The sequence below is a fragment of the Anopheles merus genome, chromosome 2L (assembly GCF_017562075.2).
Source record: "Anopheles merus strain MAF chromosome 2L, AmerM5.1, whole genome shotgun sequence".
NCBI classification, from domain to species: Eukaryota; Metazoa; Arthropoda; class Insecta; order Diptera; family Culicidae; genus Anopheles; species Anopheles merus.
Genome location: NC_054083.1, coordinates 33,168,106 through 33,195,271, shown reverse-complemented (window position 1 = coordinate 33,195,271; position 27,166 = coordinate 33,168,106). Strand labels below are relative to the sequence as shown.

Sequence of the window (27,166 nt, the reverse complement as noted above, 5' to 3'; positions counted from 1 at the left end):
GGTGATAATTGTTGCTTTTTAAAAAATAGTATGTATCCTCCTGTATTTTTCTTCCTATCCTTCCACCTCCTTGTGCCGGGTCCAGCCGGGGAATTGTGGGGCGCTCACACGGGGCAGAGGGAACGTTCCCACTTTTCTAAAATTGACACGGGTACTTTAAGAGCAATGGGTCGAACAACCACTTACACACCATACAAAATACAAGAGAAACATAATTGTTCCGTGCTTGAAGCCTTTCCTACATTTTTCTGTATGTGTTTTGTTTTTCTTCTGTCATCTAAACGGAGTTAGGTAGCGAAGTTTTTTTTACAATAAAAAACCAAACGATCTATTAGCTTATTATGCTTCATTTTTCAGAGCAAACACCCTACACTAATCGAGCTGCTGTTGATATACTATGGGATTTAACATAGAACAAAATATAGTACGGAAATGATGCATGCATAATGTTACCATTATTTCCATTTCACTTTACTCCTCGGATGGGTGGTTGAAAATGTCTGCCAACTACTCTCGATTTCTGTCTCGCTACACGAACTCTGGCGGCTGTGGGAACAATTTTGAACACTGAATTTGCTTTGTTTGTAGCCGAAGGGTAGTTTTTGTTGCACACTTTTAAACCTGTGCTGTGGTGAATACATTGGAATGCATTACAGACAATTAAATACTGCATTTCCGGAGTTCCGGAGTTCCAATGTGAACAGCATTGTGCACCGTTTGCAAGATGTTTTTCAACCCAGCTGTCACTTTCTTTGTCACAATTTCTTTGCAAAAGTGTTTCAGTTCTTCCACATGATTTTCAACACGCCATGATTTGGATTCTTTTTGCTAGGCGTTTTGTTTGGCCTGTTAAGCATGAGCTGATTATTTGTGTCGCAAATTAAATATGTGACAGTTGTTGAAAAACATCTCACAAACAGTGAATAATGCTGTTCACATTGAAAACTGTCTGGCAAACCCTGCAATAGAGGTACAAACACACGCGCAGCTCTCACAGCTACAGCAATCTTTACAAGACACAAGGATGCTTAGCTGACCTTGCTTATGTCCCCTTTTTAATACGAAAAGTTCGTTTTCGCTACAAATTCGTACGCTACTGTACCTTGCGCATCGACGCACTCTGATGCGGACAATTACTTAATCGCGCATTTATACTGCAACGTAATACGAAAAAGATGCGGCTCACACATACAGTATTGTATTGCGGTTATTGTTTTTGCTATTCGTGGCGACTGTACGGTTAGTTTCTACTAGGCAAGCGAGTACTAGAAAACTGTTAAAATTTTAAACTGCAATACAGTCGTTTCCGTGCGTATGGAGGCGCCTAGTACATAGTGCTAGCTGTGTTGGTTTAGTGATGACATGGCCGCTGTTACTATTTGTTCTGTTAGAAAAAAAAAGCACAACAATGTGTACACTGAGCACATATGTTTAGCTGTTCACCGGGTGTGATCGTTTCACTGTGAGGCGAACATGGTTGCGAATTCATTACATGGTTCAAATGGGTGTATGCTGGCTTAACATAAAATTTTTGTGTGCGTTTTTGACGGCGTGTTTTATTATGAACAAATAATTAACTTACTACTGACTTTGTTTTAGCGTTCTGTATGTGTGCCTTTGTGCAGATAAGCCATACACGGGAAATTGTTTGCACTTGTCTGTTACAAACCTAGGCCTTATTTAACAGTTACACATATACACCCTCCTAGACGTAAAAGGTTTTTCAGGTTCCGATGCCGGACATCGCTAAAAATGTAAACCGAAACCTTGCTCGCTCAAAACACAACACAAAGAGTTTGGGCCTGTTTGCTCTGTAACGACTGCGTTCACCACAACTGATTACCCTGCTCTGAAATAGCTTCTTCTCCTATGGCTCTGTATGACAGATATAATATGCCTCTATAGGTGAATTCTTTTACTTTATATTTATGCGACATTTTGTCTCCAGTGCGTCATCTAATACTGTGGCCAATATAGGACAGTGCTATATGTATGTGTGTATAAATGTGCTGTATGCGCCACGGTTATATGAGGACAAAACCACCTGCTACTGCTGCTCTTTCTGCCGTTCCTTCTGCTGCTCCTGCTACACTATGAAACGTCTAGGAAAGGGTTTCTGCTTCTACGCCCGAGCGAAGCCCTGCAGTATATTTATATATGTATAGGTTCAATTGTTTAAATTTTACAATCTTGCCTTTTTTTTGTTTGTTTATTAAAAAGATATGCTTGTCTCTCTGTATATGAAGAAATACATAAAATCTATCATTTTCTTTTCTCTCTATTTGATTCGCAGGAATAATAGTTAGGGTGTGTGTGTGTATGTGTGTCGGGGGGTGTTTGCGTGTTTACAGGTTGTTTGTTTTACTAGTTGTTGCTAGAACATGGAAGTGGTAGTGATAGTTCCTACTATACATATACGTATATAAATAATCTTTTACTTTAATATTTCTATACGTGTTAGCAAAAATTGTTCTCCCTCTATGCACAATGCTCGTTTGGGATTTTTGTGTGAATTCGTTTGCTTGTTGGAGTTGAAAAAAAAACAAACTTTTTTGGCATTCAAAAACAAAAAACAACAAAAAGTTTTAGAATGCTTATCCTAGAAATAAACAGTTGCGGTTTAGCTTGATATGTACTAGAATGTTACAACAAAAACATTCCTGTTAAGCTTGTAAATAAGCAACTCCTACAGGGAGGTAAAGTAACTTAAGTGTAAAATCTCTTACTTCTACTATTGGTTACTGTTGGTTGGAGAGTTAAATTCCTCCACGCATTGTGACGTTACTATTGTATGTTGCTGTAGGTGCATTGTAATGGTGCTGTCTGCAGGCAGGCGATGTACACTTTCTTCACGCTCAGCCAGCCCGGGTTTACCGGGTGCTGGTGCTGTGGCTTTTGTTCGCTGACAAACTGCTCTATGACATAGTTGTTTTTATTAAAGCTGAAACCCACGCATATATGTTTTGTTTGTTTTCTTCTAATGTTTCTCCGCCCTCTCATTCCATAGTGTGTGTGTGTGTGTGTGTGTGTATTCGCTCAGTGGTTGGCTGTGTTGGGCTATATCTATTTTCTTTTAAATTGATTAAATTCATCCTCTCCATCCTCCTGCGCTACAGTACTTTTCTTGAAACAGTCGTTTAAGCAATAAATGCACACTCGTGTGTGGCGCCCTCTAGGTATGGTACTATGCACCAACAAGTACGATTACAACAGAAAAACCCCCCTCTACCAAACAGGCATGCAGCACTAACGAAGCACGAAGAACACATTAGCGTTGTATTTGTAGCAGGGTTTGTTGTTGTTTTGTTTAAAAAAATAGAAAATTTGATAAAAAAAACATAAATCCTTCTTAATTTTCTATCGTTGTTATTTGTATGGTGTACTATCTTGTGTGAGTGTAATGCGTTTCGGTTTATGATCGGTCCAAATATTTACCCTAACATCATAGTTTGATACCACTTAGATGCACACAAAGCTGTATTAAGAACGGTTGTTGCCTATTACTTAAATGTGTCTTAAACCGTGTTGAATTTAAATAAAACAATTTGTTTTTTTTTTTAAATTAGTAATTGTTTCCTAAGTGGCCACCGAAGTAGAAAGCAGTTGAAATTTGTACATTAATATCTCTTGCTGCACTCCTGTACTCATTCAACAAAACCAAACATTTCTGTCCAGTTAAATGACGTGGTAAAAAGTGTGTGTTTGTGTTGGTTTTAATAAACACATCACATCGACCAGTTCGCGGGTTTGGAGGTGGTAAAGTGGATAAATTGCTACTGCTACAAATTGAACCACATATGTATTATTCTTATAAAACAAAACAAAAAACCAACACACTATTCACTACTCTCCGTTATCCACTAATGCGCAGCTTAGTACATCCCATGTAGTTTGCATAAGATAGGTTGCTCTATTCCTATATACCAGGAATTGTATATGATATTTGATATATATAGGTATAGTTTCAAATAATGCAATGCTTTATCATTACTCTTTCACTCACTCTTTCACTTTTGCGGTTTCTTTTTCTCCCTTTCCTTCCTTTCATTCGTATATTCAACTACAAATAGTTTATTGTTTGTGTGTTTCTTTTTGTTTTGTTCATTCGTTTTTTAAACTGTTTTCATTAGTATTGTTTTATGCCTAAACACTGCTACAAAGTCGCTCGTTTGTTGTTTGAGTCGATTTAATTCTAGTTGATGTGACTGTGGATATTAAAGAGGATGCCTTTGAAGCACATTCACATACACTCCTCCGCCCTTTGCCAGTGTTGCTCACAAATTCATTTCACCGTTCGGCTTTTATGACTAGCCACCCCTTACGCCGTTGGGTGCGATGTTTTACCTTGTACAGCACATTTAATTGTAGCTTTCTGTGTTTATTTCTCCTGCGGGTGTCGTTTTGGTTGACTTATGCCCATTACGTTACAGTTTACGGTAAAGTTCTATCATTCGGTGTGTTTTTTGTTGTTGTTGTTTAACGGCTACTTGTGTGTCGGTTTTTGTGTATTGTACATCACTCGATATAAATGTTTTCTCCCTTTGCATCATCTTTTTCTCGAAATAGGCATTCTGTGCTTTCACGATCTACTATGCTGCCTTGGTTTGAAGTGTAGCCTTCACTAAAGCTTAAGGGATATGGTTAATTCAAATTTGTACATAATTCTACGCACCTTGCCCCCCCCCCACACACACACACACACACATACACACACTCACACACGCGCACACACGCACCACACAGTTTTTACATGAATTCATGAGCGTACACGGGATGATTAGTGTGGGAACCAAACCTACCACCAACCCGTGGAAGATTACACTGACGTCTATCAACTACCGCTACACAGGCCTACCACAAAAGCTTCTTTTCCAAGGAAAGCACAACTATTACACCACGTGCGCCTCATTCACAATTATGCGGCCGGGACATTGCTGTCCAGTAGTAGCTCTGATTTGAACAACAGTGTTTGTTTTGTTGGGAGAGTATATATCGAGTAAAAAAACGAGTCTTCATCACTAGGCGACAATATTCCTATTGTAATAACGTTCATTATTAAACGTGCCTTCTTCACAAACTTCCTTGAACTTCGTAGTTTCTGTGTTTCTGGTTTTCTCTCTCTCTCTCTCTCTCTTTCTCTCTCTCTCTCTCTTAGCGTTACTAGTTTTGTTAAAGGGCTAGTAGGGGATAGGATTATAAATGCATTTTATCCATAAATACTTTCTGTTTTCCACTCGTCACTCGAGTTTATTGTCCCTGCGGTCTGTGTGGATATGTGGATGTGTGTGTGTGTGTTGTTAGTTGTAAAAAATATGTATCCACACTGATTTACCTAACCTCTCCATAACCTCGATTACCCACTGTGCAATGTGCTTATTGTCTCGCTGTGTTGGCACGTCGTTTGAAACGCACGTGTGTATGTGTGTAGGCTTTTTTGTTATATTGTTGTCTACAAAAAACATACACACACATAAATAGAACTGTTATGTTTTAATATTCCTGCCGTACAAAGTACGCACCTCGCTACCAACATGCTACCTTTTTAAATTGTGATGTGGCAATAGCACGTATCAAATTTGTACACCTTTTAAATTCATTCTACATCCTACGTAAAATGGGGAAACAGAAAAAGAAGCAAAAAATAAACACAAACTCCTATTTATTGTCTGTAACAATTAGCAGCACACAGTGCAAGCGCGATTTGTAAATAGACGATTTTACTGTATTGAAACGCAAAACTGTTTTGTAAGACAACGTTTAATGGCATTTCATTTTTGGATTCCTTTTTGTGTGCTTTGTTCTTTTTTAAAATTCACAGTGAATACAACACGTTCATCTCGATATGGGTGCACAAAATGTGCTAGCCGTGTGTTTGTCTCTGTGATCTCTTTCTTATTGTCATGCGTTCTTTGATTCCACTGTTTTTTTGGGTGGGTAAAAGTGTATTCTTTCAAAAACATTCCCTACTGCAACTCACCTCACCTGCACAACATTTTCTATTAGTAAAACGGCGAACCATCGCTAGCATTAAACTCAACTCCAACCACACACTCCAACATTCCATTAAAATACACGTGCCGTGGTATCGGGTAGACAGCGGTTTGGCGGTAGATAACAAACACTCTTTGCGCCTCTGTGGTTTGATAAATAATCGAATCTCTGTTAAACACCTGAATGAAGAACACCTAACAAGCGATTGCCCTCTGGTTAGATCGGTTACCTTTTACCCATACCTTGTTTTCCGTTTTACATTCCACTCCAAACGCAACAATATTCCAACAATGTTTTTGTAGCACTGCCCAACCCTATCCATGTCTCTTAAATCTCTTCCAAATAGCAACAACAGTCGATAAATATGCTAATTGATGCTGTGCTGAGTGAGTGATACGGAGTCGTTGTAATAAAAAAATAATATTAATCATGATAATAATATTGTTCTGGTTCGTTATAATTTACCATTCTGTATGTTGGTTTTGTTGTATATCTACCAATATAATATATGTAAGGTATGTTTGAAATGCCCATAGTGGTAGATTGTATAGAATAAAAATGCTTTCAATCGCTGCTACTTTTGGGGCTTTTGCTTATTTTTGCAACCTTACTTGCTTGCTTGCAGTTTGCAGTACTATCCCTGCCCTGCTGCCACGGTATTATCGCGTATTGTACCGCTCAAAGCAAACATCGAAAAGAATGCAAACGATTTTACAAGGTTTTCTTGGAGTTCTCATAGTTGTGGGCCACTTCCCTGACTCTTTCTTTACCGGCACCCTTTTTGGACAGGTTCCTTGGAAATTCTTATTGGATTTTTTCCAACAAGGGTGCTGTAAAGTCCAGTTCCCTTTACATTAAGTTCATGTCTCGCATGAAAGAGTCAAAAAGTGACCACAGCTATGAGAACTACTGGAAACCCCTGTAATGTCTTTGATCTCACCCAAAATCCTCGTAACCGCGACGCTGAGCAAGTTAATACCGAACATTGACATTACTGAACTTCCCAAATATACCAAATACTGACGACCACTGGTTGCACCAATACTGCAACGATATCATCCCTCTCTTGCTAAAACAAACAACTTCTATTTCTCGTTTTTGGCGACTAATATTATTCCGAGTTTGACTCAGATGCTTCTTATTGTCTTCGTTTGCCCTGCCTTCTTAACTGATTTGCTTGCTTTCCTATCAGAAAAAAAGAATCCACAGTTCCTTACTATCACCGATACTGCGCAATACTGCTTAGCGTTGCTTATTGTCGTGATTACTGTGCCCTGTGCCCTGGGGCACACAATTCGGCCTATCGGAATTGGATGCTGTATTGCAGCTTCTTCCCTTCTCGAACCCTTCCCGATTGGTGGTGCAATGGTTTAACGTGTGCAAATTATACTTACGAACATATTGGTTATTGTCTCATTAGCCATTATTGTCAACGGGTTTTATCTCCTGTTCGTTTGTTTTTGCTTTGTAGCATTGCATATCACCTTCAATTGACTCCTAGTTGTGGTTGTGCCTAGTAAACTATTGTGTTTGAATCATTCTTCCTGTTTTGTGTGCCTAAACGGAACACTCACACTTTTGTAGAGATATTTGAACAGCCGGGTTAGGTATGTGGGCGCCGTTTGAACTCGGCCAGTTTTCACCTGACACACTGATTGACAGATACGGTTGACGGTAAACATCCGTCCCTTGGCTGACCGGTTGCTGTCTGTGCGAGGCGAGGGATCAATGAAAACGCGTAGGCCGATGAATGATTCATTGCTTCCGGCAGATGTCGTCCTGCTCTGCGCACAGCGTTCCCATCGGTGGACAGGTGGGAGGGAATTTCGCTTTTTCGCCCTTCTCATTCAGTGTTTGAGGGATTGTTTGAGAGCGACTGCTTTGCTTTAATATAGGGTTGAGGACAAATATTCGGTCCATTTGCATAAGCATGCTGTTTAAATAACTCCACACAAATGCTGTGAGCGTAAGTGCCGCAGATAAACGGTCTTATACGTCTTTCAAGTCTACCATCTCTGTTGGCCTCTTCTACCACACTTTCACGGTGGCCCGAAATTATCGCCCGATCGTGTCAGTCTGCAGCACGGAGTGGTTGTTGATTTGCGCCAAAATCCACGGTATAAACTTGGGCACGTTTGCGTAGACGCCGGGCAGCTTGGGATGGGCACAGCGCACGCCCCAGGACACGATACCGCCCACGAACCAGCGGTCCTTTTCGTTCGGGTACGGACACAGCAGCGGACCACCGGAATCGCCCTGCAGTACATGTGTGGATGAGAGGTTATAGGTTACAGGCACGAAGTATGATTAAAGTTTCGGCGTAATAGAGCACTAACCTGACACGCATCTCGGCCACCTTCCTGGTAGCCGGCACAGATCATGCCCTCCGTCACGTTGAACGTTTCCAGCCAGTCGATGCACAGTTCGCGGCTCACGATCGGTACGTTTACCTCGTTCAGCGTCGGTTCGTACGATGCGCCGTTCGGTGTGGCTGCGGGAAATGGAAATGTAACGTGCGATTAGTAGTGATGCATAGTGAACAGAGAACTAATTTCCTATCAGTACCGCCGGAACTACAGTATTTGTGGAAAATGTAAAAAAAAAAATAAATGAGAAAGCCTCTGAAGTCTGCAGCACTTCTCATCATCATCCTTCCACCCGGTTGGGATTAACTACGGAGAACTGTAACTGACCACCGGAAAACTCCTGGCCGACAGATTTCGTAACCCCGTGTGTCTATTGACGGAAACGGGGCAAATGTATTTCTCCGGAAATTGAATTTCACTCATCTGTTTCCAATCAATGGACACTGGTTTTGCTGCTTCTGGTAAAGGGATGTGGTGCTTTGCACTCGCTGTTTGATGTTTTGTCGCACCCACGCACCAAAACGTCTTCTCTTTTCGAATGTTTTTTTTGTTTGTTTGATTTTCCTTCCTTCTTTTTTAGCAAAGATTTTAAGTTGAAAAGGGGTTTGGACACCACCTGAAAGACGTTATACAACGGTGTGTTCCACTTTCTGCTATGGTTTAGTTGTTGAAAAGGGCTTCTTTTCACGGTTCTTGGAACTTTCGTAGGTAGGGAAAACTTTATTTCCCACGTCTACAAACACTGGCACCCACCCACACACACACACACACACACACACACGCTGTTTCTTGGGAATGATAGAAAACTTTCTTCGGGTTGTTTTTAGGTCCACTGTTTCAGCAACACAGCTTGGGTGGGACATTTCCGAACTTCAAAACATAGACCCACACACGCTGCGAAGATACTTACAGTTACGCTCCTCACGCTTGCCCCATCCAACCACGGTACAGTTGATGCCGGTCGGCAGCTCCCGGATGTGCGGTGGCGGCAAACAAACCGGAAGCAGATGCTCGTGAAACGCTACCCGGGTGGCCAGCTGGAGTGTGAGCCGAGATAAGACGGTGATCAGTGGTCAGTGTTGCGAAGTTTGCGAAGTTCTCCCATTCACCAAACTCACCTGGAACAGGGCAATGTCGTTGTCGTGCGGGATGTGCAGGTTGTACATCGGGTGCGGTATGACCGTCTTTACCTTCACCTTTTGCCCGTAGTACGTGTGCGAGCGGCGCCGCGTAATGCCGAGCTGTATCGTCCAGTCGTTGACGTTGCGCATCGTGTGACTGGTGGGAGAACTGATATGTACACAAAAACATACTATTTCATAGCTACCGGGGTCGGTACGAGGGAGGTGTTTGTGCGCGTGTGGGAAAGAGGACCAGCACAGCCCAAAATAGAGAGAGAGAGGGGGGGAGAGGGACGCCGCCGAATACTTACTTGCCGATGCAGTGTGAAGCGGTTAGGACCCACTGGTCGGCGATTAGCACGCCGGCACAGTAGAACACCTCCTCTGGTCCGCCGAGAATGGCCGCTATGAACGGCCAGTCGCCCGGGTTAGAGGTCGATCCACCGACGATACGTTTCGTTGCCTTGAAGTACTTCCTGTTCCTCACCTTACCACACTCTGTTGGCGAAAGACAGGTTCGGACATTTAGTAAACCTGATTACTGAAAACACTACTTCAATTCCTACCAAAGTTCGAGCACGTCAGCTCTGCGACCGGGTAGCGCGAGTTGATGTCGCAACTGTTGAACTCCTTGATCAGGTTGACGTCCTTCTTCTGGTACATGCGCCACATGGACGAGGCGTCCTTGGTGCTGACGAGCGTCCGGTTCGAGCCGCGCATTGCCGTGCGGCTCGAGTTGACCGAACTGTAGCCCAGTAGGGAGCAGATCATGGTGGGTGAGGTGGCCGGATCCCAGTTTTTCACGCACGCCGGTGCCCACTGTTTGAGGTCCGCTTTGTACACCTCCAGCGTACCCCGGCCAAGATCACCATTCCGCTCGCTGAGCCGAACTGAGTTGAAAGAAAAGAGTGAAACGTAGTGTTTTAAAAGTATTGATCTTTTGGAGAGATTCATTCATCAGAATTTACAGTGATGAGTGATTTGGAACTCGAATCGAATCTCCAAAGACTCATGAATCTCTACAGAGTCATGAACTTTGGGGGTAGTTCCGTGATACAGTCGTCAACTCGAACGACTCAATAGCATGCTCGTCATGAGATCAAGCCCAGAATGAACCGTTTCCTTGACTATTCGGCTACGTGGTAATGAATTAAGTCTCGAAAGCCTGTATAGGCCGACATGTCCGCGTAGGACATTATGTCAAATAGAAGAAGAAGTCATGTACTTCAAAGAACCACGAATCTCTAAAAAGTCATGAATTTGTGAGCATCATAAATCTCTAAAATATCTGAATCTCTATTTGTGATCTGAATCTGTGCTACGGATTATTTAAAAATCGATGCAATCCGCTTAGATAGTAAAATTCAATGAAGATACTTAAAAAAGGAATACATCTTCAGAGATTCATATTTTTTTAAAAAACTATCAATATTTGACGATACATGAAACACTAAATTTGAGATCTAGATTAAAAAAAATCTCTTTGATCATTCATGAGTTTGAATCAGTGTCACACAAACTATCTGTGAATATTTAGAGATTCGTAAATGTTCAGAGATTCATAAATTTTGGGAGATTCATGAATCCTTGAAAATCCATAAATCTCTAAATTTGAGATTCAGATTTAAAGATGCCCTTTGAAGATTCATTCACATTGATGTATCAGTGTTAGCCATCTCTAGTGGAAAGTAATAATGGTTCTTTGGAGTCTGTTTCACAGAATTATTAGCAAACACTTACTGCAGTTTCGCTCGTCCTGCCCGTACGGACAGTTGGGCGTACCGTCGCACACGTGCTTCTGGCTCATGCACTGCCCCTCGCCGCAGTGGATCGCATCGTCACCGCAAAAGTCACAGTGCGCCTCATCCGTTTGATCCTGACAGTCGACGTGCCCGTCACACTTCCAGTCGTTCGGTATGCAGCGCCGCTTGTCACACAGAAAGCCAGAGCAGGCCATCGGTCGGCGGGACCGAATGATCGACTCCTTGTACTCGGCCATCCCGACGCACTCCTCCTGGTCCGACACGGCATCGTTGAAGATCGAGCAACGCAGATACTCCGGCAGCTCCAGTCCGAACACGTCGAAGAAGAAGCTGCATCGACGCATTGTTTCTGTCGGTTTGAGGTATGATTAGGATCTTGCAAATCAGCCTGCGTACACTGCGTACCGAATGCACTTACCAGTACACAAACTTTTACATGGCGGTACGGTTGCACCGGAATTACCGCATTTAGGCACAAACAGAGAGCATAAGAACAGTGGAACAAGCTCGTAACACTGCACATCGACCAGCGCTTCGAAGAGATCAATTTCCTGAAAGGTTCCCCAACGTTAGTGGGATGATGTGCAGTTATTTGCGCCAAAATGGTCAAATTACTTACGATCTGTGCCTCGGGCTGGCCAAAATGTCCAATGTAGTTCGGAAAGACGGTATAGTTGTAGGGCACGCGATGTTGCTGGCAGAACTTTACGATCACCGGCAGACAAACGCCGGGCGCTGGGTTACGATCGCCACGGAAACCACCGGCCACATCCAGTGCCGTCCGGCCCGGTGATCCAGCCGCGGATTGACCCGAACCGGACGCCGGGACTGAGGAAACAGCACCACCACCGCCCACTGGGGAACTGCCGGGTTGGGACGCTGGAACGGCCGTACGGGTAATGGTTTGATTCACGAACTTGATCGTCGGGTAGGCGTTGAAGTAGGCCGCGAGTCCACCGGCAATGGCAAGCAGCCCGACGGCGTTCAGCAATATCTGGCAGAGGCGGAACTTTAACCGGCCGCTCGTCACGTACGGGTTGGAGTTTTTGCGTGCTTTTAAAATTTGGAACTTCTGTAAAGTATTGAATTGAAGGGTTATTGTGTGATCTTACACAGCTTCTTCCAAAGATGCTTCTTACCTTGTGCTGTAGACTAACGTTTGAGCCGTTGGAAAGCCGCACGATCGTCTGTAGGCTGGCCGGTGTCGATGCACTCTTAATGATGGCGGCCGTTCCGTTCACGTCCGTTGGCGATTCCTTCGTGATTTCGTCCAGGTTCTTCGCGATCGGTTTCGATACCTTGGGCATCTTGGCGGCGTGCGATAGGAGCGGCGCCTCCATGATCTTCGAGTTGTAGCTAGGGCTGGACGTTTGACTAAAGCTGTCGCTGGATATACTGGAATCTTGCCGCATGCTAACTCGCGGCGGAACGGATCGAATCGTACCAGTGGACACACCGATTCCCGCCAAACCTTCACCGGGAATATTACTGCCAGTACCGGACGACATGGAAGTTGAGCCTGCCGTGACCGGCGCTCCCGGCGTTGTTCCGGCTGAATTCATTAGCGCCGTCAGGTTGTTCGGCGCAACGTTCGTGCCACCGATGACGACTGCGGTTGCCGTGTCCATCGGTGGCTTGCCGCGAATGGTCGAGCGGTTGAACTTGCTGCTGTTGGTGGTGGATGTGTGTTGCTGCAGCAGTGAGCTCTCCATCGCTTTGCTCTGAAAGCCCGGGCTTGAGGTAATGGAGAAGCTGTCACTTACTGAGATGCTCGAGTCTTGGCGCTGGCCGCCCAGCAGGGACGCTTTCGCCGCTGCGTTGATCATCTGCTGCTGGCTGAGCGGCGGTGGCCGATGTATGTTGCGCCTGATGCCGAGCGGTCTGCTGTACAGCTCCTGCAAGCTTTCCAGTGCCGTCTTGTGCGCCGACGCCACGTTGTTGAGCTGCGTTTGTTGCTGCTGCTGCTGCTGCGCTTGCTGCAGCTTCTGCAGTTTGCGCGTTTCGAACGCTTGCTGCGAGCGGGACGGTGGCAGCGGCGGCGTCATGCGACTGTTCGCTCCCGCGCTGGCGGAACCCGGCGGTGGAAGCTTCGGTTGCATCACGACCCCACTGGCCGGCCCTTTGCGCGTCGGCACGGTCGGCAGCTTGCGGGAGCCCTTGCTCTCAATGCTGCGCGGCGAACAGCTGTCCAGCTTTTCGTCGATCGAGTTCGGCGAGACGGTGCTGCTGCCCCGGATCAGCGGGGACGTTTTCAGATCGAAGTTGAACACGTTCTTCTTCAGGCTGAAGGGCGAATCGTTCAGCGGCAGCGACTCGATCGTGTCGGTCCGGTGCAGCTCGGAGGAGAGGAAGCTGTCCAGCGACGACTGGGTGTCCTCGGAGGAGAACCGGCTGCGAAAGGAGGTCGCACCGCCGCCCTTGGCGGACGAGCAGCTGCCACCGGTCAGCACGGAGCGGTCGGTTTCGTTCGCCGACACGTACCCGGTGTCGATGGTGGTTTGCGATTTGTTCGAGTCGCTCGACGAACGGTTCGACTCGATCGAGGCCATCTTCTTGCTGAACAGCACAAAGTCATCCGGCTCGCCGAGATCGTCGAAGCTGGTCGCGCTGACACTGTGGCAGGTGCCGCTACTACCTACACCACCACCACCACCACCACCGCTAGCAGAACCTCCAGCGGAGATTCCAGCGCTTTTCGCACTTTTCGGCGCCGGATAGTAGCTGAAGGTTTGATCCTCGAAGGCGGACTTGCAGATCCGCTCGGAGCGGCCAAACGGGGCGTACGATGGTTGCGCTTGCTGATGTTGCTGCTGGAGCTGCTGCTGCAGTTGCTGGTGTAGCTGCTGCACCTGTTGCTGCTGCGCCTGCAGCTGTTGCTGCTGCTGCTGGTAGCTGTCGAGTGCGAGCAGGGACGCCCGCTTCTGTACCTCGAACGAGTCGGGCGGTTTGCGCGGGAAGTTGCCCTGGAAGGTGCGCTTCGGCACGGGCGGTGGCACCAGCGGCCCCGGCCCTATACCTTGGGACGATTTTTTGCTCTGCCGCTGCGGGATTTGAAAGCTTTCGTTCTCGATCATCGGGAACGAGTCGGACGAATGGCGCCGGGTGCCATTGCCTTTCGGCGGTGGCGTCAGGTGGATCGTGTCGTACAGCTTCTGCTTCTGCTCGAGCAAATCTAGCAGTGAGTGGTTTGGTAGGGCTAGGCTTGATGCACGCGTTACTCCACTGGTGATTAAAGAAAAAAAAATGTGACAATAATTTGGAATTAGTCACACCGGATGTCCGGGGGTTTTGCGGAATTTTGGAAACCCAAAATCAGTACGTACCGCTTGTCACGATCGTCCAGCAGGCTGCGCTCGCCGTAGTTGAATGGATTCGCGTCGCCCGCGCTCGGATCGGGCGCGTAGGAGCAATTAGCGAACGACGACGCCATCGCGCCGTCGTAGCTGTCGTCGTTTGTTACTGTTGATAATGGCAATCACAGACCCTGCCTCGGCTAATGAAGATTGTTCCGAGAGAGCGACCGGGCGCAAGAATGCAAACGATAGAGAGTGAGAGAGAGCGAGAACGAGAAAGATGACGTTATTAGGTTGCGTGCAGACGGACGGGGGACGGGTCACTGTAGAACACAGACGGGTTAGAAAAGTTTGGAGGTCGAGCAGCGTTTGTGTGCACAAAGTTAGCAAAAAACCCTGAGGAAGGAGAATGGAACGATGCGAATAGTTCCAGTTTAGCAGCGTGACTGTTGCGCTGCAAACTCAATCGACCATCGACGCGGACACGGCCCGGCGGCCACCCTAGCAGTGGTGCAGCTCGATCAAAGCAGACATTGCGTCTCGCTGGATCGCCGGCACTTCATCAATTGCGCATTGTACCTTCATCAAGTTTGCCGTGAAGTACGCGCCCCCCCCACACACGTTGTTAGACGCGTGTTGTGAGGGGTGTCGGTGTGGCGCACCAACGTGTAGGATCATCAGTTCTGTAAAGCATCATGTGTCGCTTACAAGATGTGGTGTAGTAACGAATGTTTCTGTTTTAAGTACAATTTAAAAACACGATCAAATTGGATGTAAAATTCACACTACTGCACACCATATCACACTGCTGCTGTTGTTCCGTAACACTTCGTCGTGACATAAGCAGATTACAGATTTTAACACACACATACACAAACACATGTACATTCACCATCCCATTCCCTTCCATTCCTTTCCACTTCATTTTCCCCCGTTGGATGGTTTCATCATCCTGAGAGCATCCTGGTCTCGGGGCCTTGACAATGATGTTTGACAATGGCAACCGATTGTGTAATAGGCCGGCGTGTGTGCACAACAAAACCCTATTTGCAGTGTGTGTGTGTGTGTCTTGCCATGAGTAGCGAGATCACCCATCATCTGCGGCGTGTGGGACGTATCTCAAAGCGTTTGGGAAGAAAGTGGTGCCATGCGACAATTCTCTTTCAAGTTTCTCCCTCCCCATATGCTGCTATGAACACAGCATGCGAAGGGATTGTACTGCACCCGCTATTGTCGTTGAGTGAGAAATCTGTCGCTTAAAGCATTGGAACTGTGAAAGAAAGTTATCACATGCACATTGTACTTCAGTGTGTGCGGGGACGTCTTGACAAGTGTCGTTTCAGTGTCGCAGCAAAGAAGGCCATGTAAAGAGGCAACAACAACAAAAAATGAAACACTTCGCCACGTGCTGGATGGACGGATGGATGGCTGTGTAAGTACGGCTGTACTTACAACTTTTAACCAGGCTGCGATGTGACTGCCTGTTTTTGTTGCTGTGAAGGGTTTTTGCTTTGCGTTTTCTAATCCATATCTTCGTCAACTTCAAGATTTGCAACATCGCACGTCCTGTCTCTGTACCATTTTTTCCTGCGGGACATTCGGTTGTCCCCCTCCCTTGTGGCCTTTCACTCGCGTTAGATCATCTCTTTCGATCACATTCACATCCTCCTCCCCCCCTCCCCCCCGTCATCGGGTACCAAATTAAGGTTCCCGTTGTTACTACGCCGTTGTATAAACATATTGCCGCGTGTTATGCGCAACAACAACCGAACCGAACTAACGGCACAAACTGTCGACCAACGAAACCCTTGCGCATCCTCTATGTGTTGCTGTGTAACGTGTGATTCAAATATTGTCTTGTTTTTGTGGCCATTTTTCCGATGTTTGTTCTTTTTCACTATCGGGACTGTTTCCTTTCTTTTTCTTCTCCCCACTCTGATCGCAATCACTCGAGCAAAGAATCGATTCTATTATGTCGTGACGTTGGGGAAATGGCTCTTTCCTGGGCACCGGTGTGTCTGCGTGTGTATGGTTATCGTTATCGATACTACAGTTGGATGAATCTGGTAGGGAAAGGATTCACCAGTGCAGGAGCAGGAGCGGAGAGAGTACAGAATAATAATACAAATTTGTTATCGGAACAAACCTACTTTAGCGTGACGAATCGGTTTGCCGGTTGGTATCGATAGGACATTTCTTTCCTCGCGGTGAAGGCACATCCTTTTGCTTCGTCTTTTGCTTTTTTTTGTGGTTGTTTTGTTTGTTTGAATCAGTGTGTCTAATATCTTGAGGGAGCGAAATAATATGATGCAAGAGAAATTGAAGCTCTATTTAGTGATACAGTGATTTCGAAATGCGCCTCTCTTCTGAATCAATTGACTCGATAAGTATTTTCGTAAATGAATGCATAGAAACATCTGATGTTATGTGACAGAGCATAAATTAGTCGCATAATTAGTATCGTCGCATATTAATTACTATTTGTTAGATTGAAATTATGAGTCTGCCTTCTACTCAACTTTAGGACATCAGTGTATGCTTCACTGAACAGTTTGACTATCAAAAGATGTTCGTGATCTTCTTAAAATGGATGAATCCGATGTATCAGCTGGATATCCCACTGCAGACGTTAGGATTATTATGATTGCACACCATTCATTAGATAGATGATGCTTTAAAGAACAATGTTTGGTTGCGGTCCTGTGGTATAGTCGTCTACTCGCACGACTTAACAGCATACCCGTCGTGGATTCAAGCAGAGATTGTTGACACCTATTACGTATTTGGACTGGAACAATGTAAATTATCACCCGTCCAAGTTTAATTTTGACAGCCCTATGTAGTGAACATTCAAATGCTAATTAATCAGTATATAAAACGATGTTTAGGTCTAACAAGCTTAGCAAGCTGAAGTCCTTCCCATTCTGTTTAAGAGCATGAAATATGTAGAATAGTGTAGAAAACATAAGCAATCGTTCAAAATTAACACTTCGATGGGTGAAAATTAACATAAAGCCAGTCCAAATACATTGTAGGTATCAAAATAAGTTTCTTGAGCGACAAAATATCCAGCTCACATTGCAAAATGACTTGGTAAACCCCCTGTAAGATTCCTCGTGCTGATGTGTTTGGGGGCATTTGCGTCGTTTGCATTGTGCCTGGACTCAAATAAAATTCCTGTTACCGTCAGATGTCCGGTAAGAACAAAAAGGCAACTAAAACTAACCTAAAACTAACACTGATGTGAAGCTAGTTTGTGCATCTCTTTTCGAGAAAGATAACACAGCTAGTTTAATCAACTTACACATTTTTCAGCCAGCTCATAACACCCAAATTGCTCTTGATTTGTGTGGCATTACACTTTGTCCAGCCCATTTACAGAGACTTCAAAGAAGTCATTCTGGCATTGGTTTGGCCGGATCCTAGGCTGGACAAATGGACATGTCCCCTCAAAGGTATGGTTTACCAGGAACTATTTAGTAGATTATCACATTTCATGGTTGAATTATTGTCAGAATGTTCATACAAACACACCAACACATACACACATACACCCAGATCTACCTGTATCAAGTATCTCTGCTGAAACCGAAAGCTCCTTATAGTGAAATAGGACATCTCATGTCTCAGCGCAAAAGGACATGGTGTGCTCTGCGTATGTGTGAGCGTTTCCATGTGCCGTAGGTAATGCAAAGCAACTAGATATGCATTCCTGGAATTGGTTAGATAATGTTTACACTAGCAACAGCAACATTCCTTTCCGAGCATCGCTTGCCCGGGTTGAGGTGTGATTGTTGTTGTGTAAATGGAAATTATCGAAGGTGTTGTCCGGTATCTGATTGAGAACGATAATGAACTGTAAGCTGTGAGTGTTTGCGTGTGTGTATGCGCGTATGGTATGCAAATCGGTACCATCATTTCATCAGCAAACGGAAGCTAAATTGAAAATCACTTCACACCCTTCATCCCCTTCCCTATGAAGTGCTCCAAAGCGTCGTTGTCGTTGAAGAAGCTTTCCTCTATAAAATTCTATTCCAATTCCGATTATTCGCAATGGTGTGCAATGGTGGCGTGCAAAACGGAAACAAACTTCCACGGAATCGCAAACCCACATCGTTTGGTTGTGGCGCGTGCAACATGTTTTGCTACGCAAAAGATCATTTAAATTGCGATGCCCCACTCCGCTCCACCCCACTCTTCGAACCACTTTCATCAAAGTGCGATAAATCAACGAAGAAATGAGGTCCTTGTGTGGCGTTAACGAAATTAAAAAAAAAATCATTCTTTTCAAGCGCACTCGCCTATCGCGTATCGGAACAGTTCGCAGCAAACGGTGGGAAAATGGGAAATTACCAACCGTTGCCGAAACACGGGGTGTGCAGCGGGAGGAATTGAATTCGGTGCCACTGGGCACAAAAGCTAAAGAGGCCCAACGATGAAAAAAAGGACACCAAAACAGAAAAAAAGTGAGAGAGACAGAAAAAGGTAATTTTCAACCAGAAAAGTTTGGTCCCATGGACTCGTTTCCAGATCATCGATCGAACGGTGTTGTTTCGGTGGTTTTGCTTTGCTTTTCCAGCTTCCCACCTCATCGGTATTCGTGTTTTCCTTTTCCATTGTGCAGTGTGGAGACACAGAAAAGCAGGAAATATTAATTTGATGCCGTTGTCCTAGGCTGCCATTTCCTAGGGCATGCTTTTCTTCTTATTCTTCTTCTTCTGTATGCGTGTTCGGTGCTAAATTTTTGTTTCCCCCGGTTTTGGGGCATCCCACGGGTGTGTTGTTTGTCCAGTTTTGTTGGTTTGCTGGGCGCGCATTATTATTTAGAGGCCGTGGCAAAAAAAAACCCAGCGCAACGACGACCAAAGCGATCAAATAAGCGATGGCAAAGATAGCGCGAATGCTGCGGAATCGCCCCCCCCACCCCTCTCCTCCCAAAAAAGGAACCGAAGGAACCGGGCCTGATTTTTACCGCCTCTCGAATCAACTTACCATAGCGGAAGAAAATCGATTATCTTTGAGTGAATCGGGTGGTGGTTTTGGTTGGTTGGTTTGTGTTCTTTTTTTTCTTTTTGGTTTGCCTTTGTGTGCGCGTGTGTGTGTGAAGAAAATGAAGAGGAAATTCTTCACCCCACGAAACCATCCGCATCGGGTTCCCATCCCGTTCCGTTATACACACCCCATTATCATGGAGCATCCGGGTGGATTTCACCATCATCGTGTGCGCGCGGCTTCACATTCCATGTGGAACCGTACGGAGGGCATAGGAAACGGGGAGCGGGTGAAAAGATTTTAGCATATCGCGTTACGGTTTAATCCTGCATTGCGTTATGCGGGCGTAAGGAAGGGGGAGGGGAGGGGGGAGCGGTTTGGAAATTGGCATCCCGAGACAGTCGTCTCAGGGCCTGTCATCGTCGTCGCCGTCGTCTTGAGAGGGCGCGGTAAGCGGCAAGAGAGCACTTGGCATAACTTGAATCGTTTTTGCTGGAAACTCTTTTTCCAATAACTGTCAACTTGCTCGGCGATGGATTTCAATTCGATGGCGATCGGCAACGAGCGTTGCTGGAGAGCATCAATCGACTACGGGCGAGAAACGCAACGCAAACATGTATGTAATTATGGTGGTAATCGGTGCTAGGAATTGATATTGAAGTATGCTCCGCGAAGAAAGAAAAAAAGGGCCTGCGAGTGTAAGGGCTTTTTGGTGTGAAATGGAAATGCAATTGAAGCGATCCGAAATGGCAAACGATTTGCTCGGAACTCTTTTGGATTTGCCTTAGTTTTCGGGCATGAAAAGTTCTCACAATTGATTGTAGCATGAAATTGACGAACCGTTTATGACGATGTCAGTGGTAAAAACGTTACTCTCTGGATCCCTGGAATGGTTTGGCGTAGCGTCAATCCGATTTGTACACATTCCTTGAACCTGACAGGTGCTTGACATTGAAAGTACCGCATCTGATAGGTGAAGGATGATAAACTGTCCACTAGCATGACTGCTGTGGCATGTGGTCATGTCGTTCAATGGTTGATATTTTATGCGATGTGGAGGTGAAGTAATCTGTTATCAGCTTCTAGTTGGATTGTGCTGTGCTTTTTTCAAGCAATGTTATTCACCGCTTGTCTTCTGCAGAGCATAGGTTTAGCGTAGCTTTGCTCCATTTTTGTACAGTACAGCAAAGCTCTCTCTCTCTCTCTCTCTCTCTCGAATTCTTTGCTGACTTCTCACTTCTCGTGAAGCAACTGGTTTAGCAAACGTAGCAAGAAATTCCAAGACTTTGGGGACGTGAAAAGTTTGGCACTGGAAAGTTTGTAGCGCCACAGCTGTTGTCCAGCTAGCAATCTCGGGCCCAGGTTCCCAGAAATTGGGACGTGAACACAGACTCAGACGGGTTTGGAGGGAAGAAAGAAAGAAAAAAAGAAAAACAATAAGACAGAAGGAACGGGAACCCGCGCGTTACACGTTCATGTCAATCGCTTACAAAGCTTGACAAGTGCGCAAATTGCGCTGTCATCATAATTTTCGTTTCATTCCAACATCCTCCGTGCGGTGGATGCGCCTTCGGGCCGCCGGAAGCCGCTTGTTAATATTTGAAATTATTTCACATTTCACTGAGCTTTCAATTGGGGCCTTTGGGGCGGGCAAGGACGGGGCATACTGCTGGCTGCGAATGTCGGCGAATGGGCTGCGCTCTGCTGCTTGTTGTAAACCGCACCGCCATGTTTTGAAAGGGCACGGCCATGTCGGGCGTGTCTCACCCATTCGGTGGACATTGGGCGGGTGAAGTAATTAAATTTTGCGTTAAAGCGCTTAAACTTTGGTCCCTCCCGGGTAGTGGCGACGGCCGTAGAGCATGTTCCGAGGTGGGCGGGTTTGTGGTTGAGAAATAATTAATAGTAATTTTTAATAAGAATCTACCGATCCAGGCAGTTTGTGTTGGCGAGGGACAATTTTTAGTGAAAATTTAAACAAATATTTCGTACAAAATGTTCGGCCCCATACAGGGAGTTAAGATTAAAGTGGGATGTAAATGAGCTTTTGTGGGGTAGGACGACGCCGAAATTAAGCTGGAAAAGGTAACTATGAATCTGTTTTATAAAATGACAAGTCCTGGAAATTGCAATAAATTCAGTTGATTCATTGAACTATAATTTTGAGGCAAGTGTCAAAAGTACGTCACAAAATACAGCAATTATCCGCAGTACGCGATACTCGATATACGCAAATTTGCAGTACGCGATTCCTCTAAATTTGACAGCTCCATGTCTTTTTTGCAAATATTTTTTATTTCATTGAAATATTTTAAGCTCTTTTTGAATTTGCTTAATTTTCTTAATGAATTTTGCATTGAATTTGTGCAAAAGATATCTGTTTTACAACAAAAAAAAACTTTAATGCAAAACTCTGTGGCGATATTTTTCAACCCTCGAACCAATAATGTAAACTATTTTTCCATAGGAATCCGCTATACGCGAAAATTCGAGATACGCTATTGTGCTCGGTCCCGTACGATAGCGTATATCGGATAATGACTGTACATTGAACTCAAGTTTGACCTCGCAGCGCTTAAACCAGACGAATGCTTATGATTGCTGATGAATTGCTTACGACAGCAGTGTGCTAAAATGTAAAAATAATGCAATATAAAAAAGAAATCAGATAAAAGTGTTTCAGGCGTACCAGTAAGTTTGTAGCGTTTTGACATCAGATGTCGCCACTGGTGTAAAGCTTGTTTGTTTTCTCAGGCAACACTATTCTTTTGAAATGTTATCTTTAGGCTTTATTTTAGTCACTATTAGTCATTCGTCCCCTACAGTGTGAAAAAACATTGCTTTGGTAAGCTGTAGACATGGCAATCGCTAGAAAACACTCAGGAGTATCGAGTTGTTTCCCATCGATTAAAAGCACTGGGAATGAGGCTGATGGTGGACAATTGGGCCCCATATGAACTCGTTCGTTCTTTTGTGAGCAATTGGTTTTGTGGCATAGGAAAAATAATACAAAGCTACACTGAAATGGGAAGTTTCGCTTCATCCGCTCCATTGCCTATAGGCCATAGTCTATAGACATTGTTCTTATGAGCACTGCCATTTCCTTGTCGATCGTGCATGATCTGGCTCACCAGCATTTCTTCAATTACGATCAAGTCGACTAGCAGCTGCATAGTGATGCAGCAGCAAAGAATCGAGTGTTTTTCGATACGGAATTCGAAATTTAACTTAAACATGCAAAAAAGGTAAGGACAGGATATTTTTTAAGAGAATCAATAGGACTAAGAGTAGGTATTTTGTGTAGTGTTTGTTTTCGATTTTTTTCTCTGTTAAACAATACCCGTTTGCATCCGATGATTCGTTAAGGTCGTGTTAATTGCAGTCATTTAAATTCAAACCCACTCATTTAAATTCACACAGTTCGAGTGAAATGGTTCGAACCCGTAGCAGAAGTCCCTTTTCCGACGATCACCGCTCCCTTTAATTTGCAATTTATTTGATCTGCCTAAAATGGGGCAACCCTTAGCCTATTTGTCCACCCGTTGCCCATCGATTAGGATTGCACAACTAAAATCATTTGCTAAAACTAACACATGGCTACTATATTGAAAACGGTGGGCCCCCTTCGGGCGAGCTACGACGACACCGATGCAGACGCCATCGCCAGATGTCTGTAAAAGTTTAAATTTTCACACCCATTTCCTCCGACCTCCACCGGCGGTACACCCTGCGGTTGGGAATGGAACACGACCAAAAACACACACATACACACACTGGGTGAATGCTGAAAGGGGGGTTGTGCGGAAGATTGGAGATTGGCGCGAACTTTGCAACCCTTGCCTTCCATTCTCACTCTACCCTAATGCGGTCTGAAGTGTCATTTTAATTAGGATAATTTCGTTTTCTGAAAGTTAAGTGGTGAGCTTAATCTTACCAAGGTTAAGGCAAGCGATTGCCGATTTAGAAGCGCAGGTTAAAGCGAGCCGCCCCGGGCGAGCTTCCCTTTACCGTGCCGTCTTTCTTTTGGGACCGATGGAGCGTGGGATGTGGAAAGCGTTTTTGTTTCGCCAGCCAGTTTGGTAGCGATTGATGAAGATCTTGTGCAAAAGTTGAAGACTGCTTCTTGCAACGTGCCACTCGCGCCAACCGACGGTGGGAGTGAAGTTGGAAGCTCAACAGCAGTAGGTACGTGGTACAACAATAATGCTTTTCAAGAGCATCCCACTACCAACAACACACCACACCATCATGGCCGTAAGAAAGACTAAGAGACGGAATCAAAAGGAAACCTTAGGCAGGCTTGCCATCAAAACCCTTTTATGAAGCATCAGCCCGTTACCGTGCGGGGTGGGTTGAAAACGCTGAAACAATGAATTTTTCGGGGGGTAAGTTATTTCTCGTTGCTGCTCGTGTTTTCCGGGAGGAAAAACATGTGCTGCATCAAGAGGGAGAAGGGACGACCAGCGGTCCAGCGGTGCTTCACCCGTGTGTGCGTGCATGTAGGTCGTCGTTTGCCGGCGGTAGTTGAGTGACGTTTTGATTTTGACGTTGATTTTGAAAGAGTGTGTGAGGGTGTGTATGTGTCTCTCTCTCTGTGTATGTGGTTGAAAGGGATAAACACCATTGTAGGCGGGATGGGTGGCAATGGAACAAGCTTTAAATAGCTCTTTCGACTCATGAAAGCGTTTGGCGGTTGCGACGAGCGTTTTTTTGCCGATTCTGTTTTGGCTCTGCTTTTCTGCGCGTGTGGTTTTGCTATTGTGGTTGTTCCAACGTGCATTGAAGCATCTCAGCAGTGAACCAACACATCGAACCGGTGTTTGATGGTGCTGATGGGAGCAATCGTTAGACGCTGCTCTGCAATTGTTCAATGGGTTTTGCACCCCGTTTTGGTATGCACACGTGTACCAGCGAGGTGGAACGAGGATATAATGCGTTCGTTGTGTGCGGGCTGAAGGTGTATTAATTTCAACGAGTTCTGTTCGGTTCGATGTGCTTCGGTTGTGAGCATGGGAGCATTGAGGTGGTGAGATGTTTCTTATCTTGGTGGAAAGTGTTTATGGTTGCCATGATTTTCAATGGTTTAACATGATAGAAAAGCATGTAATCAATGAGAAGTAGTATGGAAATGTCCTAACATTCGGACTGAATACAAACAATTGATCGATGAAAATCTTTAAAATGTCTATTGAACATCTGTTGGCTTATGTCCGACAAGGTAGCAAGAAGCTTTGAAAATGTTCCAAACTAGCAAAACATAAGTGCTGTCAGATATTTCAACCACTTGCAATCCTCTAAAATTGTACTAGACAAGGTGTGCAGGAAAGACTTTTCACAGATGCAGGAATACATCGAGGGCAAAAAGCCGAGCTTTAGTATGCAACGTATTATTTGTATTGATTGAACAGAACAGAACGAGGTCTGAATTGTGTTCTTATCGAACTTTAATAAAAGCCTTATCCTTTACCTTTCTAATGCTAGTCGAATTAAAATGGACAACAATCGATATGTTGGCTACCGTTCCTATTGATGATAGTTTGATTGACTTTGACGGAACGTTCTGGCTGTCATCATGATTTTGATAGCACGTTAATAATCATGTCAGATCTAGATTATCCTGACATGTCATATACATTTGTCAGGATCTAGATAAGTGTCTCCCAAACTACGACCAAAACTAAGCCACATGCTGCCCTTTAAGAACCTATAATGCGGTCCGCAATGATGCAATGGATAAAATGAATAAGTCTGCTATAAAACAGTTCAATTGCTATCAGAAAATTACATTTCAAAGACAAAACTAAAGCTACAATAATCGAAAGATGTATAAATTCTACCTATTGACTTAATATTTTCGTTTCAAAACGAGATTTAAACGTTTTGAGTAGCGTAATATAGCATCAAAATGGCTCTCAAGAACGTTATTTACGAAGCTCGAACTGAAAACTTTGGAGACCCTTGGTGCAAGATATGTCAATGGAGAAGCTTAAAAAGATGTTCTATATCAAAGAACAACAACATTGTCATATGACTGGACATAACTTCAAAAACCATTAGTATGTGTAACTGTAATACCTTTTTTCATTTGTGTTATTTATCTGTGTTTTTGTGTGTTTGTGTGTGTGTGTGTGTGTGTGTGTGTGTGTGTGTGTGTGTGTGTGTGTGTGTTGTGTGTGTGTGTGTGTGTGTGTGTGTGTGTGTGTGTGTGTGTGTGTGTGTGTGTGGTATAGGATTCTAACTGCGGTCGGCCGTGGGGGAGACCGGAAAACAACAAAACACAATCCAATACATACCCTTGTGTCCCCCCTGTCTGTCATCGCACTGACAAAACCCCGAATGCGCCCCGAATACGATCCCCACGTCAGTTTTCATCCCATATCACATTGATTAGATAAGCTTCGGTGTGCTTCCTTCCGAGAAGTACCGTTCCCGTATGCTGGGCTGCTGAACAATTTAATTAAATCCTTCAAGAATCCTTTCTCTATCGAATTATTTCCCAAGCAGCGGACCGACAAAATGGCAGTCCCTAGCCGCCGAGCAGTAGCACTAATGCGTTCCAAAAAGTGGCTCAATCAGCGAGCAAAACAATGGAAACCCATTATCGCACCGGAATACAGACACACAAGCAGACACATTCGTACCGTGCGCATCGTGCGTTATTTAGGACGTGCGGATGCCTCACCCATACGTGCAAATCCGTGGTGCATTGTGCGCAATCGAAGAGCTTAGTGTTTTTGTGTGCAGTTCCATCATTTCGTTCGCTCTCAAGAACGGCATCAGCTCTCGGCTGATGTCGCACTCGGAATGGGTGTGCAATAATCCCAGCACTGCAAATCTTCTCAGCCACACCACTCGGACGATTGTTGAAGAGGAGATAGTGAATGATTTCTTTTTGGTTTGTGTGTTTGCAGGCTCCTGTCGGCAATTGGATATCGTGAAATGGAGACAACCGTTTCACAGCGATAGTCTCAATTAGCATCTTTCTATTGATCGAACTGCTCGAACAGTTTCCGTTTGACATGAAAATTGATCTCAACCACTCTCGAGGTTGCGAGGTGTGAGGTAATAAGAAGTGAGCTTTTCAAAAGCTGTTGCTTGGGGTATCGCATAACACCTCACTCATCGCAATCAGCGCGCGTCTTTATTCGCTCGTTTCATTTGGTTCGACTTACGTGCCCATCCATCGTTCTTCGTGTGGTTGAGTGGGCATCTCGAGTGTGCTTTCTTCACACACACTCATGTGACATGCGAGCTAGGCATGTCAGCTCGAACAAAAACCGACCACCAACGTCACCACCACCACGCAAAGCGTCACGTAAATCCTAGACGAGACGAGCAACATGACGGTAAGCTGACTTCTGGACGCGCGCGGCATTTCCTTATGTGTGTGTGTGTGTGGGGGGGGGGGACCTGTCATCATCGTCGCCATTAGCTGGTACCAGGCGAGCCAGCCAGCCGTTTGGGCGGTAGGGCTAGCAAAACTTTACGACCAGCTATACTACACCACCGTCCCTGTAGTTCGTTAGTGTGGATGTGCTGCTGAACGTGACCTTCAGCGTGCTGCCGTGCCCGAGAATTTACAATAGCGTACAGCGTGGGGCACGTGCAGCATCACACCGGATGGGTAATAGAAGGTAGAG

At 45.0% G+C, this 27,166-nt stretch overlaps 1 protein-coding gene across 7 annotated transcripts in view; it reads right to left on the bottom strand.

Moving 5' to 3' along the window:
• Positions 1 to 813: 813 nt before the first annotated feature.
• The window catches only part of LOC121593184, a 51,988-nt gene continuing 25,635 nt past the window's right edge, over positions 814 to 27,166 (bottom strand). For 5 of the 7 annotated variants that reach the window (XM_041915339.1, XM_041915334.1, XM_041915338.1 and 2 more), the window contains 11 exons: positions 14,565 to 14,734; positions 12,381 to 14,463; positions 11,861 to 12,313; positions 11,660 to 11,792; positions 11,219 to 11,590; positions 10,045 to 10,368; positions 9,790 to 9,976; positions 9,476 to 9,647; positions 9,268 to 9,394; positions 8,328 to 8,482; positions 814 to 8,247 (listed from right to left, as the gene is read on the bottom strand). In XM_041915339.1, coding sequence (XP_041771273.1) covers positions 8,047 to 8,247; positions 8,328 to 8,482; positions 9,268 to 9,394; positions 9,476 to 9,647; positions 9,790 to 9,976; positions 10,045 to 10,368; positions 11,219 to 11,590; positions 11,660 to 11,792; positions 11,861 to 12,313; positions 12,381 to 14,463; positions 14,565 to 14,671 — 4,314 coding nt within the window. In that variant the 5' untranslated portion in view covers positions 14,672 to 14,734 and the 3' untranslated portion in view covers positions 814 to 8,046. Of the gene's footprint in view, positions 8,248 to 8,327; positions 8,483 to 9,267; positions 9,395 to 9,475; positions 9,648 to 9,789; positions 9,977 to 10,044; positions 10,369 to 11,218; positions 11,591 to 11,659; positions 11,793 to 11,860; positions 12,314 to 12,380; positions 14,464 to 14,564; positions 14,735 to 15,113; positions 15,184 to 27,166 lie in introns of those variants that run through there. The other 2 variants (XM_041915340.1, XM_041915341.1) reach the window with 2 other exon arrangements.